At 39.8% G+C, this 24,936-nt stretch overlaps 1 protein-coding gene across 3 annotated transcripts in view; it reads left to right on the top strand.

The window, feature by feature from the left end:
* Positions 1–24,936, top strand: part of EPB41L4A (erythrocyte membrane protein band 4.1 like 4A) — a 128,250-nt gene that overhangs the window by 38,001 nt on the left and 65,313 nt on the right. For all 3 annotated transcript variants that reach the window (XM_061378084.1, XM_061378081.1, XM_061378083.1), the window contains exons 2-6: positions 2,399–2,503; positions 14,197–14,248; positions 15,300–15,378; positions 19,126–19,223; positions 22,148–22,268. In XM_061378084.1, the coding sequence (XP_061234068.1) occupies positions 2,399–2,503; positions 14,197–14,248; positions 15,300–15,378; positions 19,126–19,223; positions 22,148–22,268 (455 nt within the window). The remainder of the gene's footprint in view (positions 1–2,398; positions 2,504–14,196; positions 14,249–15,299; positions 15,379–19,125; positions 19,224–22,147; positions 22,269–24,936) is intronic.

The raw sequence follows: 24,936 nt of genomic DNA, 5'->3' as shown, positions 1-24,936 counted from the left end.
AGCTTTAGCCTTCATGGGAGGAAAGTTCACCCAAGGCTTTCTGTGTAAAGCCCACTGCAGTCCTCAGGTGGCTGAAGAAGATGACTCACAACTGAGGAGGCTAGACAAATCCTAAACTGGGACAGATTTATGCAGGTTAAAGTCCTGTAAAATGTAAGTTAGTATCTTTGATTACTTCCAGGATTGTACGTTCGTATTGAAAGATGCTTGAATGGAAAATTGACAGCTTCATCTTTGCCACCGTTTCACGGTTCTGGTAAAGCTAAACTGGTGATATCAAGAGCATTACTGGTGAGTCAAAGAGTAGAAAGCTTATTGAAAACAAACAGATTTGAGCTTCAAGATCAGAAGCTCAGCATGCCTTTGATGGAGACCAGCCCATGTAACCTGTAGGCCATGGTTCAGACAATCCCTTTTATGCTTTTTGCAAGGGTTTACTAATCACATTTTGGTTAGCTGTGTCAAAACCCTGGGCCTCTGTGCAGCTGATGGTGGAGCTCCAAACCTAGCTTCCTAAAACGTTGCAATGTTTAAATGATAATGGAAATGGTTCCAGTGCTACAGGTAATTTGCCTTCTGGCATATGAATCATGAGATAACTGTGCTTTTCAGTGGGGCATCTCTTCTGCTTCTTTGAATAACAACTGATTTAAAGATAAAATGAGGCAAGACAATTACTGATTCAGTCTTGAATCCCTGCTATGTAATGATTTAATAATTTAATGCATTTCTTTAAGGTATGGTTTGTGTTTGTTTTTTTTTTGTTTTGTTTAGTTTTGTTTTGTTTGTGTTTTTGCTGTGGTGCTCCTCATAGTTTGTAGCTAAGAGGGGCTGTTTCTTGTCCCATATGTTCATATAACCCAAGTTCAGTTTCTCGTTGAGGGATCTGATGATAAAATCACTGTTGATAAAATCACTGTATTGCTGTGCTTTATCCAAAATGCTAAAATGAGATCTTGTGAATTGCTGCTCACTTTAATCATGTTTTTTTCCCAAAATGATTTTCTATTTTGTGGCTGATTGTTAAGTCTCACTGTATATGCTGAGGGAATATGTAGCTACAGTTGCTGAGTGTAAACAATCTGTATGGTGGCTTTAGACTGTTGCATGCCGAGAATGTTTCAAGAACATCTCCTGATTTAAGCAAATATACAGTAAATCTGTTGAATAGCATGGGTACACAATTCCCAGTCTACCAGGGATATTTACCTTGTCTTTGCTTGCTTAGAGTTTGAGTGGCCATCCGAAGTTGTTATATTGGCCCTGCCCATGTAACTGGGTAAAAATCCTGACCACATGAATATACCTGCTGAAAAAAATGAATGCATCTTCACAGTTGTTATGTGATTGATACCTCAACAGCAAAGCTGAATTAGATAAGTTCTTTTTAAATCAATATTATTTGACATTATAATTTTGAAATTATCTGTTTGTAAGCTAAAAACTGAAATAGCACAAACAGCATCCCACAGCTTCCTCTTGGAGTATCTTTTCTCTCCATTGATTTTACTACAGTCTAGCAGTTTATACAATGTGAAGCAGGTAACCAAAAACTAATTATGAGTTATATCCATATTTTCTTGTGGAATTTAGGACAGTAATAGTAAAGGTTCTGATTGGTTCTGAGTAGGGATCACTCTGCGTAATTGTTCTCAGTCCTCCTAGTCTGTGTGCTGTTGGCTGCCAGGCGAACTGACAAGTAAGAGACATCCAGGTGGAAGTGAGCTTTTTATAATACAGTCTCAGCAGTATAATCTTGCTTTCAATGTTGTTCCCAGCATTATTTGCAAATACTGGTTTAAACCCTAAATGAAATACTATTCAAGAAATCAACAGGATTATTTCAATTTGGGATGTTGGGTTGCTCCCACTTCTACTAATAAAAATATTTTAAAAGAAAACAAATAAAACCTAACCTTCTTTACAAAGGGTAGCACCAGAGCAGCTAATGATGTATAATTTAGTTCTAAGGGCAAAATTTTGCTTCCTGATCTTCATTGTCAGAATTTGAGTGACAGGCTCACACTGAAAGGAAGAAGATGATTTTAGAATTAAAATATATCATGGCAATTAGAATTTTGATCAGAGAACAGAACTGTTCTGGAAAAATGCTGGGTTCAGCAGCATCAGGCTTATGCAAGTGCGCTTGAGCTTTTTTTATTTTATATTTTGTAACTGTTGACCTGACAGCTACCTAATAGTATTTCCAGAATGACTGATTAAACATGTGTGAAGGCAAAATATTTTCTTCTGTACAGCTGAAGTTTTTGTTAAAGGCACTGGGAACTGCCTCCTGTTTTTTTTCAGACAAAGCTAATAAAATGCATGAATGCTACTGCACATAGCTGACAAAGGCAAAGCATCTTTGTGAAAAGCCTCTGTAAATTCTTTCCCACAGAAATCAACGAAAGGGTCGGTTGTCCTGGGCTACGTATTTCGTCACTTAAACCTAGTGGAGATAGATTACTTTGGACTGCGCTACTGTGACCGAAGTCATCAAACGGTGAGCAAAAGACGTGGCAGACTGGATTTTCCGTATCTGAAATATACCCTGTTGTGCTGTTTGCCTGTAAGCATTAGACTGTCATACTTTCACTAACTGTCACTGTTTCCTGGTTTAGGTTTCTGATAATATTTTCTTTGTGTTTGTTTGCAATAAAGTCTTGGAATAACTATTAATAGGTTAGATAGAACTGAATCAAATGCTAAATGTTGTTGAAAACTAAATGAAGAAAGTATAAATAGTACAAACTTATGATATGAAAGTAGGATTAATATTTTTTCCCTCTTAATACTGTGTTGTGAAGGCAGTGCTTGGTGCACCGTGCTGTCTGGCCTCTCTTGGCCCTGGGGTGTCGGGGGAGCAATGTCCCTAAGCATGTCACAGGCTGCTTTCCTTGGACCAAAGGCCGAATGCCTGTTGCAGAGTGTATTGTATAGTTGGTGTGGTGGCTGCACTGGTAAAGCCCCAGGAGTCAGGGTGTTGACAATGACATTTTCCTTCAGCCTGAACCATCTCTGTGTCCTTGAGCCCATGCTCTTTTGAGCCTTCCCAACAGGGACTCCACAGACATCTGGGAGCTTTTTCCACCACAATATTACAGTCCTAAATAGGCGAGAAAATAGAAATTTGGCTGATTCAGACGAATCAGGCAGTGGCTTGGGGCAGCACTCTCTGGAGTACCCCCTCTTCTCTTCCCCCCAGATGGCTTTTGCAGAGCCTGCAGTCAGAGGTGAAGAGCAGGGGATGCTCAGCAGGTGGAACCAGCACTGTATTCACAGGGTGATAATCACATTGTTACAGTTTTATAAAGGGAATAATGCCAAGCCTCCGGTTAAATTAAGTCAAGTAGTTACGCTTTTAAAGTCACTGTTCTGTGCTGAGAGTACTGCACAAGACCCTGACCTCAAAAGTTGTCATGTTTCATCTAAAAATAATAATGTCATTGAATTGGTTAAATATTTGACAGCTTCCTTTGTTTAGAGAGTTTGAACATGCAGCGACTGAAGTCAGAACAGTATTAGCAGAAAAAGATTGATCACTGCTGAGAGTTACAGACTGCTCTACTCAGTATATCTTTATTTTTGTGCCATTGTCTAGACATTTATGAATTCAGTTCCTTGATAAGCTTCTAACCAAGTTTCATTCCATGGAGGTGAAAGTCATATTCAGCTGTGAACTAAAGGTAGGCTGTTAAAAACAGTGTTTTGATTTCCTGAGGAAATTGAGGTATGAATGAAGAACAGGTAGGTATTTCCTGCTCTCAAAAGTATTTACCTTTTTCCTGTAGAGGCAAATAAAATAGAAATGGCTATTACTGGGAACAATTCCAGAGGCATACACATGATGTATTTAATGTGTGTATGTGTATATAGCATTATGAAAGGAGAAAATTGTATCTGTTCCATGAAAGACTTACACATAAAGCCATGCTTTAGGAGGCATACTACTAAGAGATTAGATGATTCAATTGTGTTATACTGTTGTGTTTTGTATTATGGTAGTGTGCATGAGCTGTAGGGCGTAACTGTTAACTGAATAATGAGCAGAGCAAGGTGGACAAAACTATGTGTTTTAAAGAACAAAGCCCAGTCACAGAAGAAGCTTTTTTCTTTTTTTTGTTATCAAGAGTTTGAAAGAACTTGTCTAGTTATTTTTTCCCATTAGTTTTGCATGCCTCATCACCTCCAGGAAGTCTTTTAAGAGCTGTATTGGTGTGCTACCTCTTACGTGAGTGGTATCATAATTATTTTAGTAGTACTAGTAAGGCTCTAATGGCTGTAATCACTGAACAATGTTCCACTGTGCTAAGTAGTACGTGAATGCATAACATCAAAATAGCCTCCTTGGGAACAGCCACCAAACTAACTAGCATGTGAAAGGGAATAGCTGGATGGAGCAAACAGAGCGACAGTATTGGATGGCACTGGGAAGACCCTAAACAGTAGGATAAAGCATAAATTGGATGACATTGTGTCTAGTGCAGTAGTTTGGCCATATTACACAAATTTTACTTTACTGATGTTCCAGGTTCACCCAAACTTTCCATGGTCAAAGGATGGTATTTAATTTGCAAAATCAAGCTCTGTATGTTTGCAAGTTGCCAGAAGCTATATCTATCTTGTGCTCTGAATAAGACAGGACTCCTAAGGAAGAACAAGAAGTCTCTTGCAATAATTAATCAAGACAGAACATTTAATCATTAATTAAAAATATTGTAATATAAAAGTATACCTGAACAAACTGCATGTTGTCAGTAGTGACAAAGCACCTCTGAATGCTTTGTTTGACAAACTACACGGTGCTTTTTAACGTAGTGAGTACCTTTTTTGGTGGAGATACTTTGAAAGAAAGACCAGTTTCCTTTGAGTGCCACTGAATCTCTCACTGTCCTTCATCATCACCCTTTCAGCTGAGCCTTTTGTGTTGCTGCAGATTATGCTGACAATCATGTTAGGCTAAGTTGAGACCAGATAGAGTCCTTGTGCTTCTTAGTGTGGATGGTCAGAGGGGTCCTGATTGACAGGGTATTTTTGTCTTCTGCCTGATCTGCCAGAAATTTGAGACATTATGCTCCATTTGGTATTTTCAGTCAGGACATGATAATCAGAATCTCTGTTGCAAAACCTAAAGGTGTTTTAGGAAACTTTATTCCACATTTTAGTCTCTCATTGCTTTAGTATTTGGGGAAAACAGTGTCCCAGTGATGTACCTCTCCTTTAGTGGAAGAAGGCCCAAATACTGGGTAAGCCACTGTTGGGAGGGCCATGCAGGTCCCTTGCCCCTCTCTCTTCCTACTGTGCTGTAGCTCCCAGGTGCACCCCACACACTCGCTGTGGTACTGTGCTGCCTTTGTGGTATCTCCAGTGTGCCTTAGGATAGTTATGATAATTACTGTTCTGGCAAGAAGCCATTATTTTCTTGAGGCACATAAAAGAGAGAATGGAAATGGCAATTTTAAAGTATAATATTTCAGGAACAGATGAGCAGAATTTGATGAAGGAAAGGGTACCTTTGAAGCCCGAAGGCATTCCCTTGTCAAATCACAAAAGTGGGCTGAAAAGAGTCATGCTATTAGAACTTCTTTTACAAAAAAGGTTTTTGAACTTCCTTAGTGCAGAAAACTAGACAACCGAAAGCATTTTAAAGGTCTGGTGATAATAAAACCTTTATTTTTCTTTTCTACTTCCAGAAACCTGGCTGTACCGTACTATCTCACATTGGTCAGGTTGCCTCCTCATCATCCCTCACACTAAACCGGCTTAATTTAACTGCAGGAGGCATGTCTGCATTGTCCAGCAGGCTGTGATGTGAATATGCTTCTCTTATCTGATATAATGCTAATCTGGGCTCTGAGGGGAGAAACAGAAACAAAGCAAGCTGTATTACCATATTGATTCAGAATAGCAGCCAAGCTCCTTTCCACAGGCTGTTAGTTCTGGTGAAGTGCTGTGTGCACATGTGTGTACTGTGCTGAAATCTGGAGCTAACATGAGATGTGCAGCACTCAGTACCATGTATCTACTCTGTAGTATAGATGTGTGTTTTTATTTCTCTGCTGCAGTGAAGTCAGGCTTTGAGCATACAGACCTGAGAGCACAGTAGGTAGGAGGTAGCTGATGGCAATTTATTCTGCATCTGTGTAGCGCAGAGGGCATGTTTCAGTGCCTGGTGAAACTGAACTTTCTGCTATGAATTTCTGTGCTGCAGTGGTAGATCAGATCAGCTGTGACAAAGCTGAGCACAGAAGTCTGTGCTATGAATTGCATATCCCTGCTATAGAAGCTTGTATATCAGAAAGTTGTTTCTTGATCCATCCTGTGTAATTAATAAGGTAACTACAGTGTGCTTATATTGCCAGGTTGCTGTACCAAATTGGATAGGGTAACAGACTGAACAAGCTGTAACTTAACTATAGAAAGAAGGGCATGATTTTAACAGATTTGTATACAATCAAAAAAGTCTGTTGTGTAGGGAATTAGTCATATAATGTAGTGTATATCTTCATCTCAATTTCTTAGAAAAACAGATCAACTGTTCTTAGCTTGTATTTTGTTTTTATGTGGATTTTTGGTTTCATGGATTTGACCTTTGCCCACAAGCGTGGTATACTAAATTGTCTAGAAAGAAAAAGATTTGTGCTTGCTAAAATAGGTGGCATAGCCAAGGGGGGGGGGGGGGGAAAGAAGGAAAAGCAGGCTGATAATATTGATTGGAAGCTAGAAATTTTAGAAGTTTGTTTTGTTTTGGTTTTTTTTTTTTTTTATTAACACAACCAAGACAAAGCTGATGGTCAGGTACATTAAAGGCAGTAAGAGTAAGGTTTTAGTGTGTAGAAGGATCAACAGGATATTCACATTAGTGACCTAATACTAAATATAATCAAAATAAATTCATACTCTAATAAAGACAGAAGTATTTAATACATACTTGGATGTAGGAATTGCCTGATAATTTATATATTTCTTTTAAGGATGTTTTGAGCTTAGATTTAGATTCTTTGCACTGAACATTTGCATTAAAAGTTACAGATAATTCTGATTGCCAATGTTGGTTTAGATTATGTAAAAACCTTGAGAATTTCTGATTATAATTGCAAAATACTGTGTTTTCTCTTGAAAGTTGGTTTTTTTCTTGTTGCAAATGTTAATAAAAATCAGCATGTGTGGCATAATGGGTACAGCTTTATAAGAATGTAATTAAGGCAGCCCAGGATTTAGTTTGAAGTTGATAGGTTTTTTTCTCCACAAGACACTTCATTGATTGATATCTCAGCAAACATTTCAGCCTGGTTAATATTTTGTTTCAAACAGGTTCATGGAATTTGACCCAGGTTTAACCCTGTGTAGATACAAGGAATGAAAATTCCAGATTTGTGGAAAAATTCTTGCAGTCATTTAAAACGGGCAAATATGAAGTACTGCATGGCACTGGAAGCCAGATTTGTAAAAGTACAAAGGACAATGCAGCCCATCTTAGATATTCTTAGATATTCTGTACTTTAAAACATTTTTTTAAGTATAATTTCTACCAAAAAAAATAGGTGGAATTTTTTTCTCTACTAACATTGTTCATCTATAATCAGTTTTAGTAAATAAAAAATTATTGAATTAAACTAATGCTCTATGGTCTTTGTAAATAACAGTTGGTAAAAGAGTAACCATCACAATAGTAATTGGATAGTTGCATTGATTAGGACTATTTAGAAACCATTTTTTTCCCCATTTCTTCTGTGAATGCTGCATTCCCCTTTCAGCCTCACAAAATTTATCCCCTGCAGTTGGATGGGTGTATGCTGGGCCTGCTGCCTCTTTGCAGTAGTGCTGAAATGTTTACTAGTCAGATAACCCTTGCTTCCTGTGCAGGAGAGGTGCAGGTGGAAGTGGCATGCTGGTTGCCAAAACATATTAAAGGAGTGTAGCTGTGTGTTGAAGCTACTTTGGCATTCAGAAATGCAAGGTTTGTTGTGAGCACCCTCTCTGCAAGTGTACTGGATTAATGAGACACTTTGATGTTTTGTGTTTTTTTTTTCTTCTGACACTGTGGCTGTTCAGGTCTCTGGATGCAGGGAGTGCCAGAGCCTGCTGCTGCCGGAGGAGGGAGGACAGCATTCCACCTGTGTGAGGTGTGAGCAGGTAGAAGATCTGCTTAGCTTGGTGGCTGAACTTAAGGAGGAGGTTGAGACGCTGAGGAGCATCAGGGAGTGTGAAAGGGAGATCGACTGCTGGAGTAACTCCCTGGCTGGCCAGTTGGAACGGCTCCAGGGAGATACCCCCCAAAAGGGGATGGACTCCCTGCCCTCTCAGACAGAGGGGGATGGCCCGAGACAGCCCCTGTCATGTAGCTGTTGCCCGGAGGTAGGGGACCAAAAAGATGATGAGGGTTGGAAGCAAGTTCCGGTTTGGTGTCGTGGGCAGCCCTCCTCCCTTCCTGCCCCGCTTCCCCAGGTGTCCCTCTGTAATAGGTTTGAGGCCCTGGATCTTGAAGGAGAGGTAGGTGAGGATGTGGTGCAAGGCCCGCCTACAAGGCCACATAGGAAAAAGCTGTCGACTTCGCACTTCAAGACCGCCTCTGGTAAGAAAGAAAGAAGGGTCATTGTAGAAGGTGATTCCATTCTGAAAGGAACAGAGGGTCCGATATGCAGAGTTGACCCTCATCATAGGGAAGTGTGTAGTCTGCCTGGAGCCCACATCAGGGATATCACCAGGGCGCTCCCCAACCTGGTGCACCCAACAGACTACTACCTGCTGCTGGTCTTCCAGACGGGTGAAGGGGAAGCTGCTTCCCGCAGTCTGAGGGGGATAAAGAAAGACTACAGGGCCTTGGGGCGGACGGTGAAAGACTCTGGGGCTCAAGTGATCTTCTCTTCACTCCTTCCATCTTCCACTGATGATGTGGGACAGAATGGGAAGATTCAGTCCATAAACGATTGGCTTCGAGGCTGGTGCTGCAGGCAGGGCTTTGGATTCTTTGATAACGGCTGGTTTTATAGGGCACCGGTCTGGACAATGGCATGTGGGAAAGGTTTATCTCACAGAGGCAAAAGGATGCTGGGGCACGAATTAGCAGGGCTCATTTGGAGAGCTTTAAACTAGATTCGAAGGGGGATGGGGTTGTATCTGGGCTTGCCTCAGTGGGACAGCACTCCAGAATTGATGAAGACTGGGAGGCCTCCTGTAATCCTAGGGTGAAATCGGTGTGCTCAGCTCGCTCCCTGAAATGTCTGTACACCAATGCGCACAGCATGGGAAATAAGCAGGAGGAGCTAGAAACCTGTGTTAAATCAGGAGATTATGACCTGGTGGCAATTACAGAGACGTGGTGGGACAGCTCACATGACTGGAATATAGTCATGGAGGGCTATGTCCTTTCCAGGAAAGACAGGCCAGCCAGGCGGGGTGGTGGGGTTGCTCTTTATGTGCGAGAGCAGCTACAATGCACTGAGTTCTGTCCGGGGACAGATGTTGAGCGAGTTGAGAGTCTGTGGGTGAGAATTAAGGGGCAGGCTGGCAGGGGCGATACTGTTGTGGGGGTCTGTTACAGGCCACCGGATCAGGGTGAGGAAGTTGACGAGGCCTTCTACAGGCAGCTGAGAGCGGCCTCACAGTCACAGGCCGTGGTCGTCGTGGGGGATTTTAACTTCCCTGATGTTTGCTGGAAGGACTACTCGGCAACCCAGCCGCAGTCCAGGAGGTTCCTCCAGTGTATGGATGATAACTTCCTCATGCAAATGGTGGATGAGCCAACCAGGAGAGGTGTGCTGCTGGATCTCATCCTCACTAACAAGGAGGGTCTGGTTGAAGGACTGAAGGCTGAGGGCTGCCTTGGTTGCAGCGACCACGAGATGGTAGAATTCAGGATCTTGTGGTAGGGACAGTAGAATAACAAGTAGAATCGCAGCCCTGGACTTTAGCAGGGCAAACTTTGGCCTCTTCAAGCAGTTGCTAGGGGAAATCCCATGGGCTAGGCTGCTTGAAGGTAAAGGGGCCCAAGATAGTTGGTTGACGTTCAAGGACTGCTTTTTCTGAGCTCAAGAACAGAGCATCCCCATACGTAGGAAGTCAAGGAAGAGGGTCAGGAGACCTGCGTGGCTAAATAGGGAATTGCTGGGTATGCTGAAGTGGAAGAGAAGAGTTTACAGGTCATGGAAGGAAGGGCTGGCCACTTGGGAAGAATACAAGGCTGCTGCTAGAGGATGTAGGAAAGCTGCTAGGATGACTAAGGCCTCCTGGGAATTAAAGCTGGCACGAGGGGTCAAGGACAGCAGGAAGAGCTTTTTCAAATACATGGCAGATAAAACTAACACCAGAGGCAATGTAGGCCCACTGATGAACGGGACGGGTGCCCTGGTGACAGAAGATACAGAGATGGCAGAGTTACTGAATGCCTTCTTTGTCTCTGTCTACTCTGCCGGAGGCAGTCCTGAAGAGCCCTGTACCGCTGAGACCTCGGATGAAGTCAGGTCAACGGAGCGGTTTGCCTTAGTCGATGAGGAATGGGTTAGAGACCAGTTGAGCAATCTGGACATCCATAAATCCATGGGTCCAGATCGGATGCACCCACGGGTGCTGAGGGAACTGGTTGAGGTCATTGCTAGACCGCTCTCCATCATCTTTACCAAGTCTTGGGAAACGGGAGAGGTGCCTGAGGACTGGAGGAAAGCAAATGTCACTCCTGTCTTCAAAAAGGGCAAGAAGGAGGACCCGGGTAACTATAGACCGGTCAGCCTCACCTCCATTCCTGGGAAAGTGATGGAACACCTTATCCTTGGTGCCATCTTAAGGCATATCAAGGATAAGAGGGTTATGAGGGGCAGTCAACATGGCTTCACCAAGGGGAAGTCATGCTTGACCAATCTCGTAGCCTTTGATGAGGAAATAACACGGTGGATGGATGATGGCAGAGCGGTGGATGTGGTCTACCTTGACTTCAGCAAAGCGTTTGACACAGTCTCCCACAGCATCCTCGCAGCTAAATTGAGGAAGTGTGGTCTGGATGATTGGGTAGTGAGGTGGACTGTGAACTGGCTGAAGGAGAGAAGCCAGAGAGTTGTAGTCTATGGGGCGGAGTCTAGTTGGAGGCCTGTATCTAGTGGAGTGCCTCAAGGGTTGGTACTGGGACCAGTATTATTTAATATATTCATCAATGATTTAGATGAGGGAATTGAGTGTACTATCAGCAAGTTTGCTGATGACACTAAGCTGGGAGAAGTGGCCGACACGCCAGAAGGCTGTGCTGCCATCCAGCGAGACCTGGACAGGCTGGAGAGCTGGGCGGGGAATAACTTGATGAAATATAACAAGGGAAAGTGTAGAGTCCTGCATCTGGTCAGGAACAACCCCAGGTTCCAGTATAGATTGGGGAACGACCTGTTAGAGAGCAGTGTAGGGGAGAGGGACCTGGGGGTCCTAGTGGACGACAGGGTGACCATGAGCTGACACTGTGCCCTTGTGGCCAAGAAGGCCAATGGCATCCTGGGGTGTATTAGAAGGGGGGTGGTTAGTAGGTCGAGAGAGGTTCTCCTTCCCCTCTACTCAGCCCTGGTGAGACCTCATCTGGAATATTGTGTCCAGTTCTGGGCCCCTCAGTTTAAGAAGGACAGGGACCTGCTGGAGAGAGTCCAGCGCAGGGCAACTAAGATGATTAAGGGAGTGGAGCATCTCCCTTATGAGGAAAGACTGAGGGAGCTGGGTCTCTATAGTTTGGAGAAGAGGAGATTGAGGGGTGACCTTATTAGTGTATATAAATATATAAAGGGGGAGTGTCACGAGGATGGAGCCAGGCTCTTCTCAGTGGCAAACAATGATAGGACAAGGGGTAATGGGTACAAACTGGAGCACAAGAGGTTCCACTTAAACTTGAGAAGAAACTTCTTCTCAGTGAGGGTGACGGAACACTGGAACAGGCTGCCCAGGGAGGTTGTGGAGTCTCCTTCTCTGGAGACATTCAAAACCCGCCTGGACATGCTCCTGTGTAACCTTATCTAGGTGTTCCTGCTCCGGCAGGGGGATTGGACTAGATGATCTTTTGTAACATACTGTGATACTGTGATACTGTGATACTTCAACATGTGAACTCAAAATTGTAACTATAGCTCACACTATTTATATGTATATGCAAATATTTAACAGGTGTCTAATACACATTATTGTGTATATGTACATATGTATGCTTGGAGGGCTGTGTTGTCAGGATTTTTGGTTTTGTAATTGTTCTAATTTTCATTGTCTAATGTTGGCTTGAAAATGCCATTTCGTTATCCGTGAAATTCCATTCATCTTTGGCTTAAAAATAAAATGTTAGAAATCTCCCTCTCCTCCCCCCCGCTTGCATTTTTCAGGAAAATTTTGGCAGCCTTTGAAATAATAAATTGCTACAGAATGATTTTAAGCATGGGTTTGTGGCATTACCACAGCATTAAATACTTCCTGGAGAAATGAGAAGGCAGATGAGAGTCCTTTTCCTCACCACTCTCTGTCCCAGCCTATTGTGCTGGCTCAGTTTATTGCTGATCTGGGGTTCTAGTGGGAGGTTTGAACAAGTGTGATGAGTTTTCGTTCCTTCCCACCTTCTGTTGAAGTTAAGAGGGTTTATATTTTAATAGCTATTGGATGTATTTGATACAAGCATGGGCTGGATATCTTTTTCCTTCAAAATTTAGGAAATTTTCTCTATAAACATTCCAGGATTTGAAATTGCAATGGTCAAGGACAAGGCATACAGCTGTTTCTGTTGCAGGTGGATCAGTATTTGTTTTCAAGTTTTGTCAAAATATTACTTGTTTACAACCACTTGTAAAATTAGTTGCTTGAGATTTTCCAAATGCTTTGTAGTGTTTTCCCCTCCCTTCTTTGTTGCACCTTCTGTTAGTGGTTTTCTTTTTTGTTGTTGTTATTTTTTATTCCAAAGAAGTTCTGTGACTAGAAGGGGGAGATTTTTTGATTAATCATATAATGTTTATTCTCGAAAGGTGAATTCAGGGGTGCAGGTAACGAGTTTCTTTGTTCATTGGCCATGTAGTTCCTCAGTTAAAAAGTTGTGGGTGCCAACGGAATAGATTCAATCTGCCTTAATTTGCTGTTTCTAGAAGCTGCGTACTGCAGCCTCTTTGTTTCCAGTTTCTTAAGAGTGGTGCCAGTCTCCGATGATTGTATTGAAGTTGTGTATGAAGAAGGAGGACTGAAGAAAAGGAAGGCAAGAACGGTCGTGGCAGCTGCCTCTGCAGTTTCTTCCAAATCTGAATGATAGAAATGTCAACCTAAGGAAGAAAATAAGTAGCTGAAGGGAATACAAAGGCAGGATGCTGGTGTCCTGTGTAGCCATAATGCAAAGTACACAGCTGGTCTGTGATTAGCAGTAATACCAGGTTAACTTCTAGTTGAAGTCTGATAGAGGCAGAACAGAGTAATCGGTGAGAAATAATACTGCAGATTATCTGTTGATCAAATGGTATGGGAAGCCATATAATAATTCATCCGTTTGCAGGTACAAAGTGTACCTCAGTCATCTCTGACACATTTTTGAACTAGCCTTGTAAACTGTCTGGTGGAAGAGTCTGTACCCTCCGTACCTTAGTGCTGTTTTCCAGTCATCCTCTCTCCCTGCTACTAGAAACTGTTTCTGATAATTGAAATTATTTTTCCTTTGCTTCCAGTTAAGTCAATTTTTTCATACTTGACAGACATGAAGAAAAGTCGACGCTAGGCTCTTAAAGCAATTTATCGTGTTGCAGTAGTGCTGTTATGCCTATTCCTTCCACTACAATCTTTTGTTTTTCATAGTATAAGTGAAGGCTCTTCATTTTCCCTCTTTTACATACTTTGTTGTTCTTACTTAGAATTACCCTGCTGAAGTTAATCTCTCAAGAAGAAAATAGCAAGGTTGCACACACATGTGTGAGCAGATCAGGGAGACACCCAAGGGTATGACACTTCTGTAGAACTAGCTTGTTACGAGCCTGAAATCTGGTGGCTCTTACCAAGCAGGTTTCCTTTTAGAGAGACCCTTACCCCCAGAGAAAATATGCAATGTTAGACTTGTACAGTGTTTCTCTGATTAGAAACTGGAACAAGCTTGTCATTAGCAGGCTGAAGTCTGCTAATAAATGTCAATATGTGGATAAATATAGAATTGCAATTGTTCTGTATTAATTTTCAATGTTAAGTGATTAACTGCCATCATTATCTGTCTTACAGTACTGGCTAGACCCTGCAAAGACCCTTGCTGAACATAAAGAGTTGATAAACAGTATGTATCTAATTTGAATGTAAAGAATATATCTGAAGATGGAGTAACAGAGGCAATGTTCCATATGTACAGCTGTGAAACATTTATATTGTAGTGACAACAGATAGTTCTTGAACATGTTTATTACTGCAGTATATAGCTGTATCAAAATTTACACATAGATTGAACATACCATGATTTTCCAGTAATTTGTGGGATTCTTGTCCAAAGACTTTATTAGAATTATTGTTTCTAAAATAGTACATGGTGCTATTTTTAAATTGTATAATTCATTTTGTAGTAGCCGTGATACCTCTATTGTACTGTACCACAACCAATTTAGATTCTTTTTTGCTTCTGAAAGTAGAAGTAATGCCTCGTATTGGTAATAGAGTGTCTGCTGTTACTGTCACTCTTCAGATATCACAGATGCAAGATCTGTTATTTGTTATAATTAAAGAACATGATAAGATTATATTACTTGAGAATTTGGAGACCTTCTATAAAAAGATATTATGTGGAGCATGCATGGAATAAATTTAGCTAAAAGAATTTCAGTATTGAGTTAAATGAATCTTTTGAGAGAATAGTATTTTTTGAAGTTAATTAGAAAAGCTTTTCCAAATATTTCTTAATTAAAGTGGCACATAATTAAAGTTGCTTCATAAGATATTTGAAAATTTGGAAGGCATTAGTGTTCAGTATTACTAGTTATGACAGAGAATCGCATTTCATGAACAATAACATTTTCCAAATAGTTTCAGTGAAAAAGTACCTAAAGTCCAAATCAAGCAGTAAAAAAAGAAAAAAAAAAAAAAACTTGGAGAAAATATAAGTTAGAAATTAAATCCAAAGTCAAATCCTTAAAATAAACAAAAGCTCCATGTAGTCAGAGAAGCTATAAGAAAGAAAAGGTGTAATGGACTTGCAATGTGGATGTAACATTTTTTCTGAAACTTTTTCAAGTGCCATAAAATATGCTTCTTATTAGCTGTTTTGTAGTCAACTATTATCAATTAATAACAATTAACAGTTCATAACTAACTTTTGCACCAAATACTTTTTCCATCAGCGGGACCACCATACACCCTGTATTTTGGCATTAAATTCTATGCAGAGGATCCATGTAAACTTAAAGAAGAAATCACAAGGTACAGGATTCCGTAAGAATAGAACTTATAGTTTGTTTATTTCAGGGCAGTAATCTATTCTAGCCAGGTGCGTATTGTTGTGGTGTGTCTGGGTTGGTTTTCTTTCCACTTGAACATCTGAATGTTTTTGCTTGAAGATGCATGTGTAGGAAAAGAATTGTTACTAGCTTCACGGTGGTCAGTATGGACAACCATTTGGAAATTCAAAATGAAAAGTTGGTCTCTGGTGCATGAAAACCCAAAGAGAGTTGATGTACACTTGTGTTTCGTTGTGTGGGGTTGGTTTTTTCTTGTCTGTTTTTTAAGGAATGCATTGTCACATCTGCATTTCTGTTGTGCTTTTAATTGAGTTTAGAGTTTACTTGGATATAAAATATGAATACAAGGAATTTGCTTCTTTATTGATTTTAGGTTAAATTCTGGAACTGTTTTCCAAGAGGATTTCTTTTGGTCTTTCTAAAAAATATATGAAGAAAATTGGAGAATTTCATGCTTTTGATTCTTTTAACTAAGTTTGGCCTCTACAAAATATGTGGGTACACGTGCTAACTCATGCACAGTACACTTGCACATAAACACACACACACACACACATGCTTGCCTGAACTCTTACACACAGAGTTTTCTGTTTGCTTTAATTATGAAAGGTCTCAGGCACTTAGTTTTAGATTCAAAAGGAAATTAGAGGATTTGAGTAGGTAGATGGACAAAATCAGTGCACTGGCTTGCATTAATAAATGACAAAATATTTCTTTTGATGTCCTAGGAATATGGCACATAAGAATTCATTAGGATCCATGCAGGATTTTAGATTTTCCTTAATCAAAGGTGGCAGTTACAGAACAGGATGAATATTTTTCTTCAACCAGAGTAAAAAAATTATTTTGTTTCCATACTGGTGCAGCAGGAATAGAAGTATCCAATATAACAAGATAGGGGCTGGCCTGTAAAAGTAATAAACACTGATTTTGCAGGTAAAGAGTGTAAACTGGCCACAATGTGATGCCCCTGTACCATGAAAGTTTGATGCAGTTTTCCTGTACTTTTCCAGAAGCACTTGCAGCCCTGCTCACAGAGGGGAAGATGGATGGCCCTGCTCACAGAGGGAGCTTTTTTGCCACTGAACCTGTTGTGATTGCTACCGGGGAGGCAGGGTGATTTCTGTCTGGGAAATGACAGGGGCTAAGTTTTCAAAAACTGTTTCTCTTTGCCTTGTGATAAGGTCAGTCAGTGATTTGCACTGCTGATTAGGTATGTGACACTATCTGAGAAGCATTTCAGTATAATTACTAAGCCTTTGTTCATCTTTGCACGGTATTTGAGTATGCATTGTTTGCATCTTAGAAGGCACAGAGGGAAGGCATAAGAAAGTGATATGCTTGTGTTGACAGACTTAACAAAACACCTTGAATAATCAATTGCCCTCAACATTTCTTAGCATTTATTCCTGTAGACCCTTGAATCTTGGACCGAAGGGCTTTTTTTGGTGGCTTTGATTTTTTTTTTTTTTTGTGGTTTTGTTTGTTGGTTTTGTTTTGCTTTGGGTTTTTTTTACACACCCCTACCGAAAAAAAAAAAAAGAAAAAGAAAAGAAACCTCCTCTTGCTTAGAAGGGATTAAAGGCCCTACTTTTTTTTTTTTTATAACAATAATTTTCTGTGTGTAATTCCCATGATTAAGAAGTGTTAACTGTTTTGTGCTAACCAGTATGTTTATTTGGAGCATGTGTTTGTTCATTTTAATGGATATGAGAGCAGACGCTATTGTTACTAGATATTGGTGATCTGTGGCATTACATGATTACTATTTGCAAATAATGAAAACATGTCAAATTTGTAATTGCTTCACAGCAAAATCTGTCTGACTTGTAGGTAAAAGCTAATGCTGCGGTCTTTGCTGTATGTGTTTGCTAGAGCAAACTAGTGCTTAGCCACTATCATATGTACATGACAAACTTGACAGTTCAGAAGGTTAGCTACAAGTTCGGACAAAAGGTCTTTTTGTCCTTAGTGGCAAAAAGGAGAGGAGCTTAGTGGCTTCAGTGGGAATTCAGGGTGCTCACTTTAGAGAACTCACTTAAGCACTTAGTAATTGGCTCCCATAGTTGTTTTTTGCAGAGAGAGGGTGTTTTTTGCAGTTTCCTATCCTGCTTTGTTTTGACACTACTATGAGAATGTAGAATTATGGATGTCTGCTACATGGAGAAAACATTTATAGTATCATCTGATACAAAGTTCCTCAGAAGCACTGTAGGGATGGAGGAGTACTAATGGAAAGATGGGTGTGTATCTGAAATGCATTTCATGTTAAAAAGAAGATGCTGTGTAGTCCACAGTAGATGTAAAATAATTTTTATCATTATCACCATTCATACAGAGAAGCTTTGTCTAGATAGAACTGACAACAATAAGCTAGAAGCACTACTGAGGTATTGCCTAGAGTGAAGAAACACTGAGTGTACATGCTTTGTGTTCCCTCATGACATTCCCAGAAAATTCTTACACAGTTCCCTGGTCCTTTAAGGCAGAAAGTATTAGCCATTTTTTTTTAAGGGTGGACATACCGTCTATAGTTTCTGTCACAGCAAAAATTCTGCGGGATCATTAACCAGAAAGATGCTGTCATCCTTCCTTATTCAGATGATCATCTGGGCTGATAAAATCTAGTAAATTTGATTGGATCCTAAGTGATTTGTAATCAGCTGTCATGCAATCTGCAGTTTGTGAACTTCTCTGAAATCAGTGTAAATGCACTTTGAACTTACAGATCATTCCAAGGTGCTTTCATAAGTAACTTGTACTAACACAGAATAAATTATTTGCAGTGTAGCTGAATTGGCTCTATGTAGGTAAAATTGAATTAGTGAATAATGAAAGACTAGGTGCTTGTATGGTTAACCATTTTTGTTTTAAAAAGTTACCTTCTCAATATTGTTACCTGTTGTAGGAACTTGGTACAAGAAATTTGCTTAGGCTAACGTGAAATCCTGCAAACATCTGTTGTAGTAAAACCAGACAAAATGCAACCAGAATGGAAAGGTTTCCTATAAATGAGTATAGGGAACTGCAAAACCAAGCAGATCCTTTTCATGATGGCTTGTTCTCTTGTCTTTTCTATTTGTTTTCAAAACACTTCATAAAGTGTAGACTCTGAAAATTACATTTTTACCCCTGCTATTTCTATTCCAAGAAGGCAAGTACTCCGTGTTACAACAGATACAGTTAGCTGCTGATGATATGCACTTCCATTCTTTTCATGGAGGTATGGACTCCCATCAAATCTGCTGACTGCTTTAGTTGATACTTGGGTGTGTGGCAAGGAAACATTCGAGTAAAAAAGTATCTAATACCCAGTTCTCCCTTACTTTGATCCACTGATCTGGTTGAACTTCAGCCCTTTGATAGGTCTCTTGTTCAATTTTTTTGATTCTTAGTACTCTTGCCCACTCCCTGACTGCTCTTTGAAAGTCAAAAGAGAGAAATTATGTTTTTAGGGGGGAAATTAATTATATCTGCATGATATAAGTAGATAGGAAAGTACAGTATCCCCCTACTTAAGTTCTTTTGCTAAATTCATCTTGTTCGTTACTTCAGGGTCAGTAGGGGTAAAGTCAGTAAGGAAGCTTCTTGACTGTCACATGGTTATAGTACATGGCATGTCTTCAGTAAAATGGAATATGATGTAACATTACTTGATGCATCAAACTCAACGTTGAAATAATGATTTTGTTTTCTCTCTGTGTTTTAGGTATCAGTTTTTCTTACAAGTCAAGCAGGATGTTTTACAGGGCCGTTTGCCTTGTCCAAGCAGCACTGCAGCACAGCTGGGAGCATATATAATTCAGTGTAAGTTCTTCTGGCCAGCTGTGAGCTTATTTCTGTTAATCCTGCTTTAGGATTAATTTTAAGTGGTGCCTGAAGACTCCACTAATACTTCATGCATTCATTTCAAATCAGAACAAAACTAGTATGACTGATTTCATCTAGAGAACTGTAAATAGATGACTGTTCTGAGCAGATAATAGGGAAACAATGTAGAAGTTAATGTAAAGACGGAACTGAAAAGTCAGTCTGAAGATTCTGCCAAACACTTTTGCTTGCTGAGGAATATCTTGTCATGTACTTAAGTCTTTGTGACTTAGTCTGGATTGCACATAAAGTATGACAGAACCTTTATCAGGAGGTCACAGATTTGGCAGGCTGTTGGCAACCTTTCCAGATCCTTTCCAGAATTAGGTTATGTCAATATGAATGTGTCCGCTTGAAGGGAGGATGTGTTTTGACCCGAAGAGAAGAATTTTAATTCTGTCATTTACCTGCATTCACCATCAGTAGTTAGCTTTTTCAGAAGTGGGTGTTATATTATTCATTCTTGGTAGAACTAGCAATCAGTTTGAAATGAGCTGTCTGTCTACCAGTTATTCCTTTCACATTACAGCTCAAACTCTGTATTCAAACACAACTGGTAACCAAGAATCTTATGATGAGTCATGCTGGGACCTGTATTTGTAAATTTTTCTGTGTTAAATTTAGATTTCCCACGAATGGTAGGTATTAAGCAGAGATTATATGTATTAATGGTGTTCCATGTGTGACTTAACAACACTTAATGCAACATAGAAAATAGTCCTCCTTAAATTTCCATTTTAGACTAGCAAGGCAGAATAATTTGTGTATAAAATGGAAGTGGGCATTATACAGAATTTCATGGTGTGTTATATGTGTTCCTAAAAAGCTAAAAATTCAGGCAGTTTTTATACAATTATTTTTAACTTCATTTTCCTAAGAAATGTGACATGTCATACTCTGAAGAACCGTTTGCAGTGCACGTTTTGCTCTACTGGCATATATGTCTTCCCTGAAAAAATGCTGCAAATATGAGGCAGGAAGATACATAATGATGGTAACAATGGTATTAATAGAAATGAGTAAAAAAGAACAATTTCTTGTTCTTCAGTCATTTGTAAGGTGGTTAGAATAGTGGGAGTTGTTGTTTTGGTATAAAATCCTGTAAGTGAGATTCTGATCTCAGATATTCTGTTGGAAAACAATGAGAAAGCTCATGTGAGAGAGGAAGATTAAAGCATGGCAAAGGTTACATACAGTGGTTTAAAGCTGGTCCTGGCATCAGCAAGAATACATTCCCATTGACTATAAAAAGCTTTGTCTTTTTAGTTAGAGCCTGCAGTTGCTCAAAGTATATGAAACCACCTGAGAAATATGTTCAGGTACTGAATACATGAACCCAGGGCATCAGCACTGATATCAACAACCTTTCCAAAGCTGGTGTGCCAGACAGACTGCACTTTTTTCTTTCCTAAACTAAGATTAGGTGCGTTCGTGGGAATTTGGTATTAGCTGAGAATCTCTGTTTCTGTAATAATACTTGTGGTGTGTTGCCTGGTGCAGCCAGCAGCTGCCAAGATCCAGAGGAGGGGCCAGGGCCTGGTGTTCTCCCAGAGTCCTCTACCCATGTGCTGCTCTACTTTCACCATTCAGGTTGTGCCTGGGTGTCATCTTTGGTCTCTGAGCAGGTCCTGTTTTTAACAAATTAATCATTTTCCTTCTTTTGTGGTCAAAGATTGCAGACTATTATAGTGGAGATGGTGGAAAAATCAGTACCCATGGCACATTTTGGACAATTTTCCTATTGAGAGTGCTGGAGTTGTGGCTGCTGTAGTCCTTCCTGTTCTTATTCCTGTTATGGGCAAAAATCATATTATTTTGACAGAGGTTTTCTAGAGAAACTTTTCAACATCCCTACTAAGCAGATGACTATCTTGTTCTAGAAACATCATTAAATTCTGGAAAGAAACAGGAGTTGTTAGATGAATCCTTTGCTTCTTGGGTCTTGAAGCTTCCTTTTGGCTATGTTTTTGACTTTGTAGGCATTGGATAAAAACCTCCTGTGAAGCTTTCTTCAGAGAAGCCCAGCCTATGTAGATTTTCCTTAGTGTTATTAAAAAATTGAAATACTAATTTTCACAGTTTCTCAGATAGCTGCAATTATAGTTAAGATCAGTAGAAGTGAGTTCTGACCAAGGTGCTTATTTATTTTATAATTGCGTTGTGAAATCTGACATAAGCAATTATGCAAATTCAAGGTTTTTTCAAAGAAAATTATACCAGCTATCCATTGTGTTCTTTAAGAAAATTATTAAAAAAAATAATTTTAATTTGAAAGCAAATTTAATGTTCAGGAAATACATTAATATTTTATTGAAAAATGAAGTCTTTCATTTCCTCACAAGAAACAATGCATACCTCCACGTGTCTCAAGATATTTGTCTTCATTTGCATTCCCACACTGACATCTGTGTTAGGAGACCCAGCAAGAAGGTGGGTCAGTTCTGTCTGTAATATTACATCTTATGGGAGGTCACAGATATTCCAAAACCAAAAATTTTTTTCTACACTTCTTTTACATATGCTGCCAAATAATATGTCATCAAATCTCAACTTTGCTGGCTTGGACGAAATTCTGTTCAGTCCTGTAGAAGTGGTACAAATTCTGCCAAAACTTCTATCTCTGAATCTTCAATTTTTCTTTTAAAATGGCTGAAAACATTTTTCTTGGTTTTATGTGTGCTTATATGAACAGCTGTGTACAGGTTTTTTGGTTTTTTTTGTTTTTTTAATGGACTGTGTGGTAAATTGACAGTCAGTTGGAAAGAGGTGTCTTGGGACCAATGGGTGAATGGTATAACACTTTTTGGTTAACGTAAGGTGTTGAAAATAGGTGACCTTTCTTTTCTTCTTGTATTCTCTAGCTGAGCTGGGGGACTATGACCCATATAAGCACCCTGCAGGTTACGTCTCGGAGTACCGATTCGTTCCAGACCAGAAGGAAGAGCTGGAGGAAGCCATAGAGCAGATTCACAAAACTCTGATGTAAGAACTCAGTACTGTTGGGAACTTGGCAGGTAACATCAGATACAGAGCTGCTTGGTAGGTGGGGAAGGGTGCAGCTTGTGCTGCGGAGTGGAGGTCTCTAGACCCAAGGGAAGAACACAGAGTTCACTTATGTCCCTCAGAAACAGAAAACATTTTATGTAATTAAATTTGTTCTTTTAGGAACCTATGGGGTGATAACTGGAAATGTGATGTATGTCAGACCAATCTATGAGTATTTCAGAGCCAGCAATTTTAATAGTGCTTCTGTTTTCTTTTAGTTTTGTAGTTAAATAAATAAAAGTCTGCAAGTTCAGTTTCCTGTTCCAGGACAGATTTCCTGTTTAGGCATAGTGCTTATGCCCATGCCTCAGTCTACTGTCTGTAAAATGGGGATAACATTTCTTTTTACTGCGCTTCGTATTCAAATGAATGCTTGGGACAAACCCACTTTTGATTTAATAATTTACAGCACTTTGTACAATAAAGCCTCTATTTTCTTGCCAGATCCTTAGCTAAGGTAATGAAGGAGTGCTTGTAGCAACCTGCATGAACGTTTCTTTGTAGGAGTGGCTCACATTGCAGGAGGTACCAGGAAAGCAGTTTATACACCCTTGTTTTAAGTGATAATCTTAGCTACAACATCTGCATGAATTAGAGACAGTTTGGTTTTACGAGCATGAAGTCTTTTCATTTTATTAATCAACATATATTACATAAAACATATTGGCAGTGGACAATATAATGGGTTTCACTGTTAGGAAGAACATATGATTTCTAAGAAAAAAAAGCAGCACCCAGAAGCAGAGTCATCAGTACTGAATAACACAAGGCATTCAAAGTGCTGGTTTCTGGAGAAAACCCAAAATTCCAAAACTTTGCATGTGACTTTAAAGCAGTAGGAACAGGATATTTGCAGGCCTCGGAAGTAATTTTGATTTAAATGGAACAAGGTACTATCTAAGTTCACAGGCATTGAAACTATGTCTGATAATATTTCTTACGTATGAGAAGGAGCTCAGAAAGTGGGATTAAGCTAGAGTTATGGTACTTGACAGGGGCAGGAGGAGAATGGGAGGCACACTGCAGATGAGACAGAGGAGGGCTACAGAGATCATGTATGTCAACCAACCTGGGAGATTTATGCATTCCCAACTTAACCTTCATAAAAGTTTGACAAGGCAGATTCATTTTCATTATAAAGATTGCAGAATTTCAATTCTCTGTCTTTCAGTTACTGGGATAATAATCCGCTTAGACACAAAACATGTGAGTTGTGCTGTCATTGACGTTCTGGATAATCTCTGCCTGATGGTGGATCCCAAGATGCTGCTTTAGGAGTCAGCTCATTTTCTGTGAGGCTGCAGTTTGTGCATGAAGTGCCTTTCCTTGATTACTTGGGAAGCAAAAAAATGAAACTGCAGTATGGACAACCAGGAAGTGGACAGGGGTGTCTTAACAGATAAGCGATATAAGAACTAGTAGTAACCTTTAGCCCCATTGTTTCTGTCAGTGCTTGAGAGATGAACAACAGCAGCAACATAGAGAGGAAAACCAGTAATTTCATAGGAACGTTGTACAAAGGATGTGATTTCCAGTAAAGGTGGCAGAGCTAGAAAGTGATTATGTGTGAATAGAGGTTAAATCCTAGATGCATTTGCAGCAGCTGTTTAAGTAGTCTTCTTAGAGGAGGTTTACACTGCCTCTAGATGTACAAAAATAAAATGAAAAAATCGCCTGCAATTTAGAGCCATTTTTTGTCCCACTTACTCATATTTAGAAGTGACCTTCTATGTATAACGTACTTTCAATGAGGTTAGTTTTAAACTTGAAGTACTCCTGGTACAAAGCTTGAACTGCCAATTGCTGTATGAAAGCATTGCAAGGTACAGAGATTTGGCTTCCCAACCTGCTGTTCCAAATATTAGACTACAGTGCCTTCAAAAATGCAAAACATGAAATTGGTTTTGAAAAAATGTATGCCAGAAGTTCAACTGTACACGATGCCAAATTAAACATTTACTTGCTTATCTCCAAATTCATATTCGTGGTAAGTGTAAAGAAGCTTGTTTTAACAAGTCCAAGTGAGGTGCAATTGTGGTGCAGCCATTTATTAAGATGGGCGCAATAAAAAACTTTTTATGAGTACACTCATCATACCCTTTGTTAAAGTAAAGATAATCAGAGCTAGCCGTCTTGCATGTAGATTCAGATTTCTTGATTCTTTTGCTATAAAGAAGCTACAGACTAGATAAAGGTTAATAAATTTCTTGCCTGTAGTTTTGCATGCTAGTTTTATTTGTGCCTTGTTTAATGAGAATAGGTGCTAACTCAGAGGCACAGCTGTTCTGTTTGGGAAGTTCTCCTGTAATTGGAATCAGTGGCAGTTGCCACATTGACCTGAGCTTTCTCTTTCAGTAAAGAGTCTGTTGTTCAATAACTGTTTCTATGTAGTTGCCTGACTGCCTTACAGTAATTGATGATTTACAGAGAACCTTACTACAGGTTCTTTTGTGAAATAGAAAAGTGCTGTTTTTTCTGTTCCTGAGACTGGAAACTGAGTAACAGAGAGTTTGTTTGGCTCAACATCAGAGGTGGTTGTGTTTCAGAAATGAAACTTGAGATTAACTCTATGTACCAGCCACTGATACTAAGCAACCTTAATTCC

The sequence above is a fragment of the Neopsephotus bourkii genome, unplaced genomic scaffold (assembly GCF_033783945.1).
Source record: "Neopsephotus bourkii isolate Nb327-2 ecotype Australia unplaced genomic scaffold, CSIRO-AGI_Nbou_v1 NB_1764, whole genome shotgun sequence".
Taxonomy (NCBI): domain Eukaryota; kingdom Metazoa; phylum Chordata; class Aves; order Psittaciformes; family Psittacidae; genus Neopsephotus; species Neopsephotus bourkii.
This window is presented reverse-complemented; position numbering and strand designations above follow the sequence as displayed.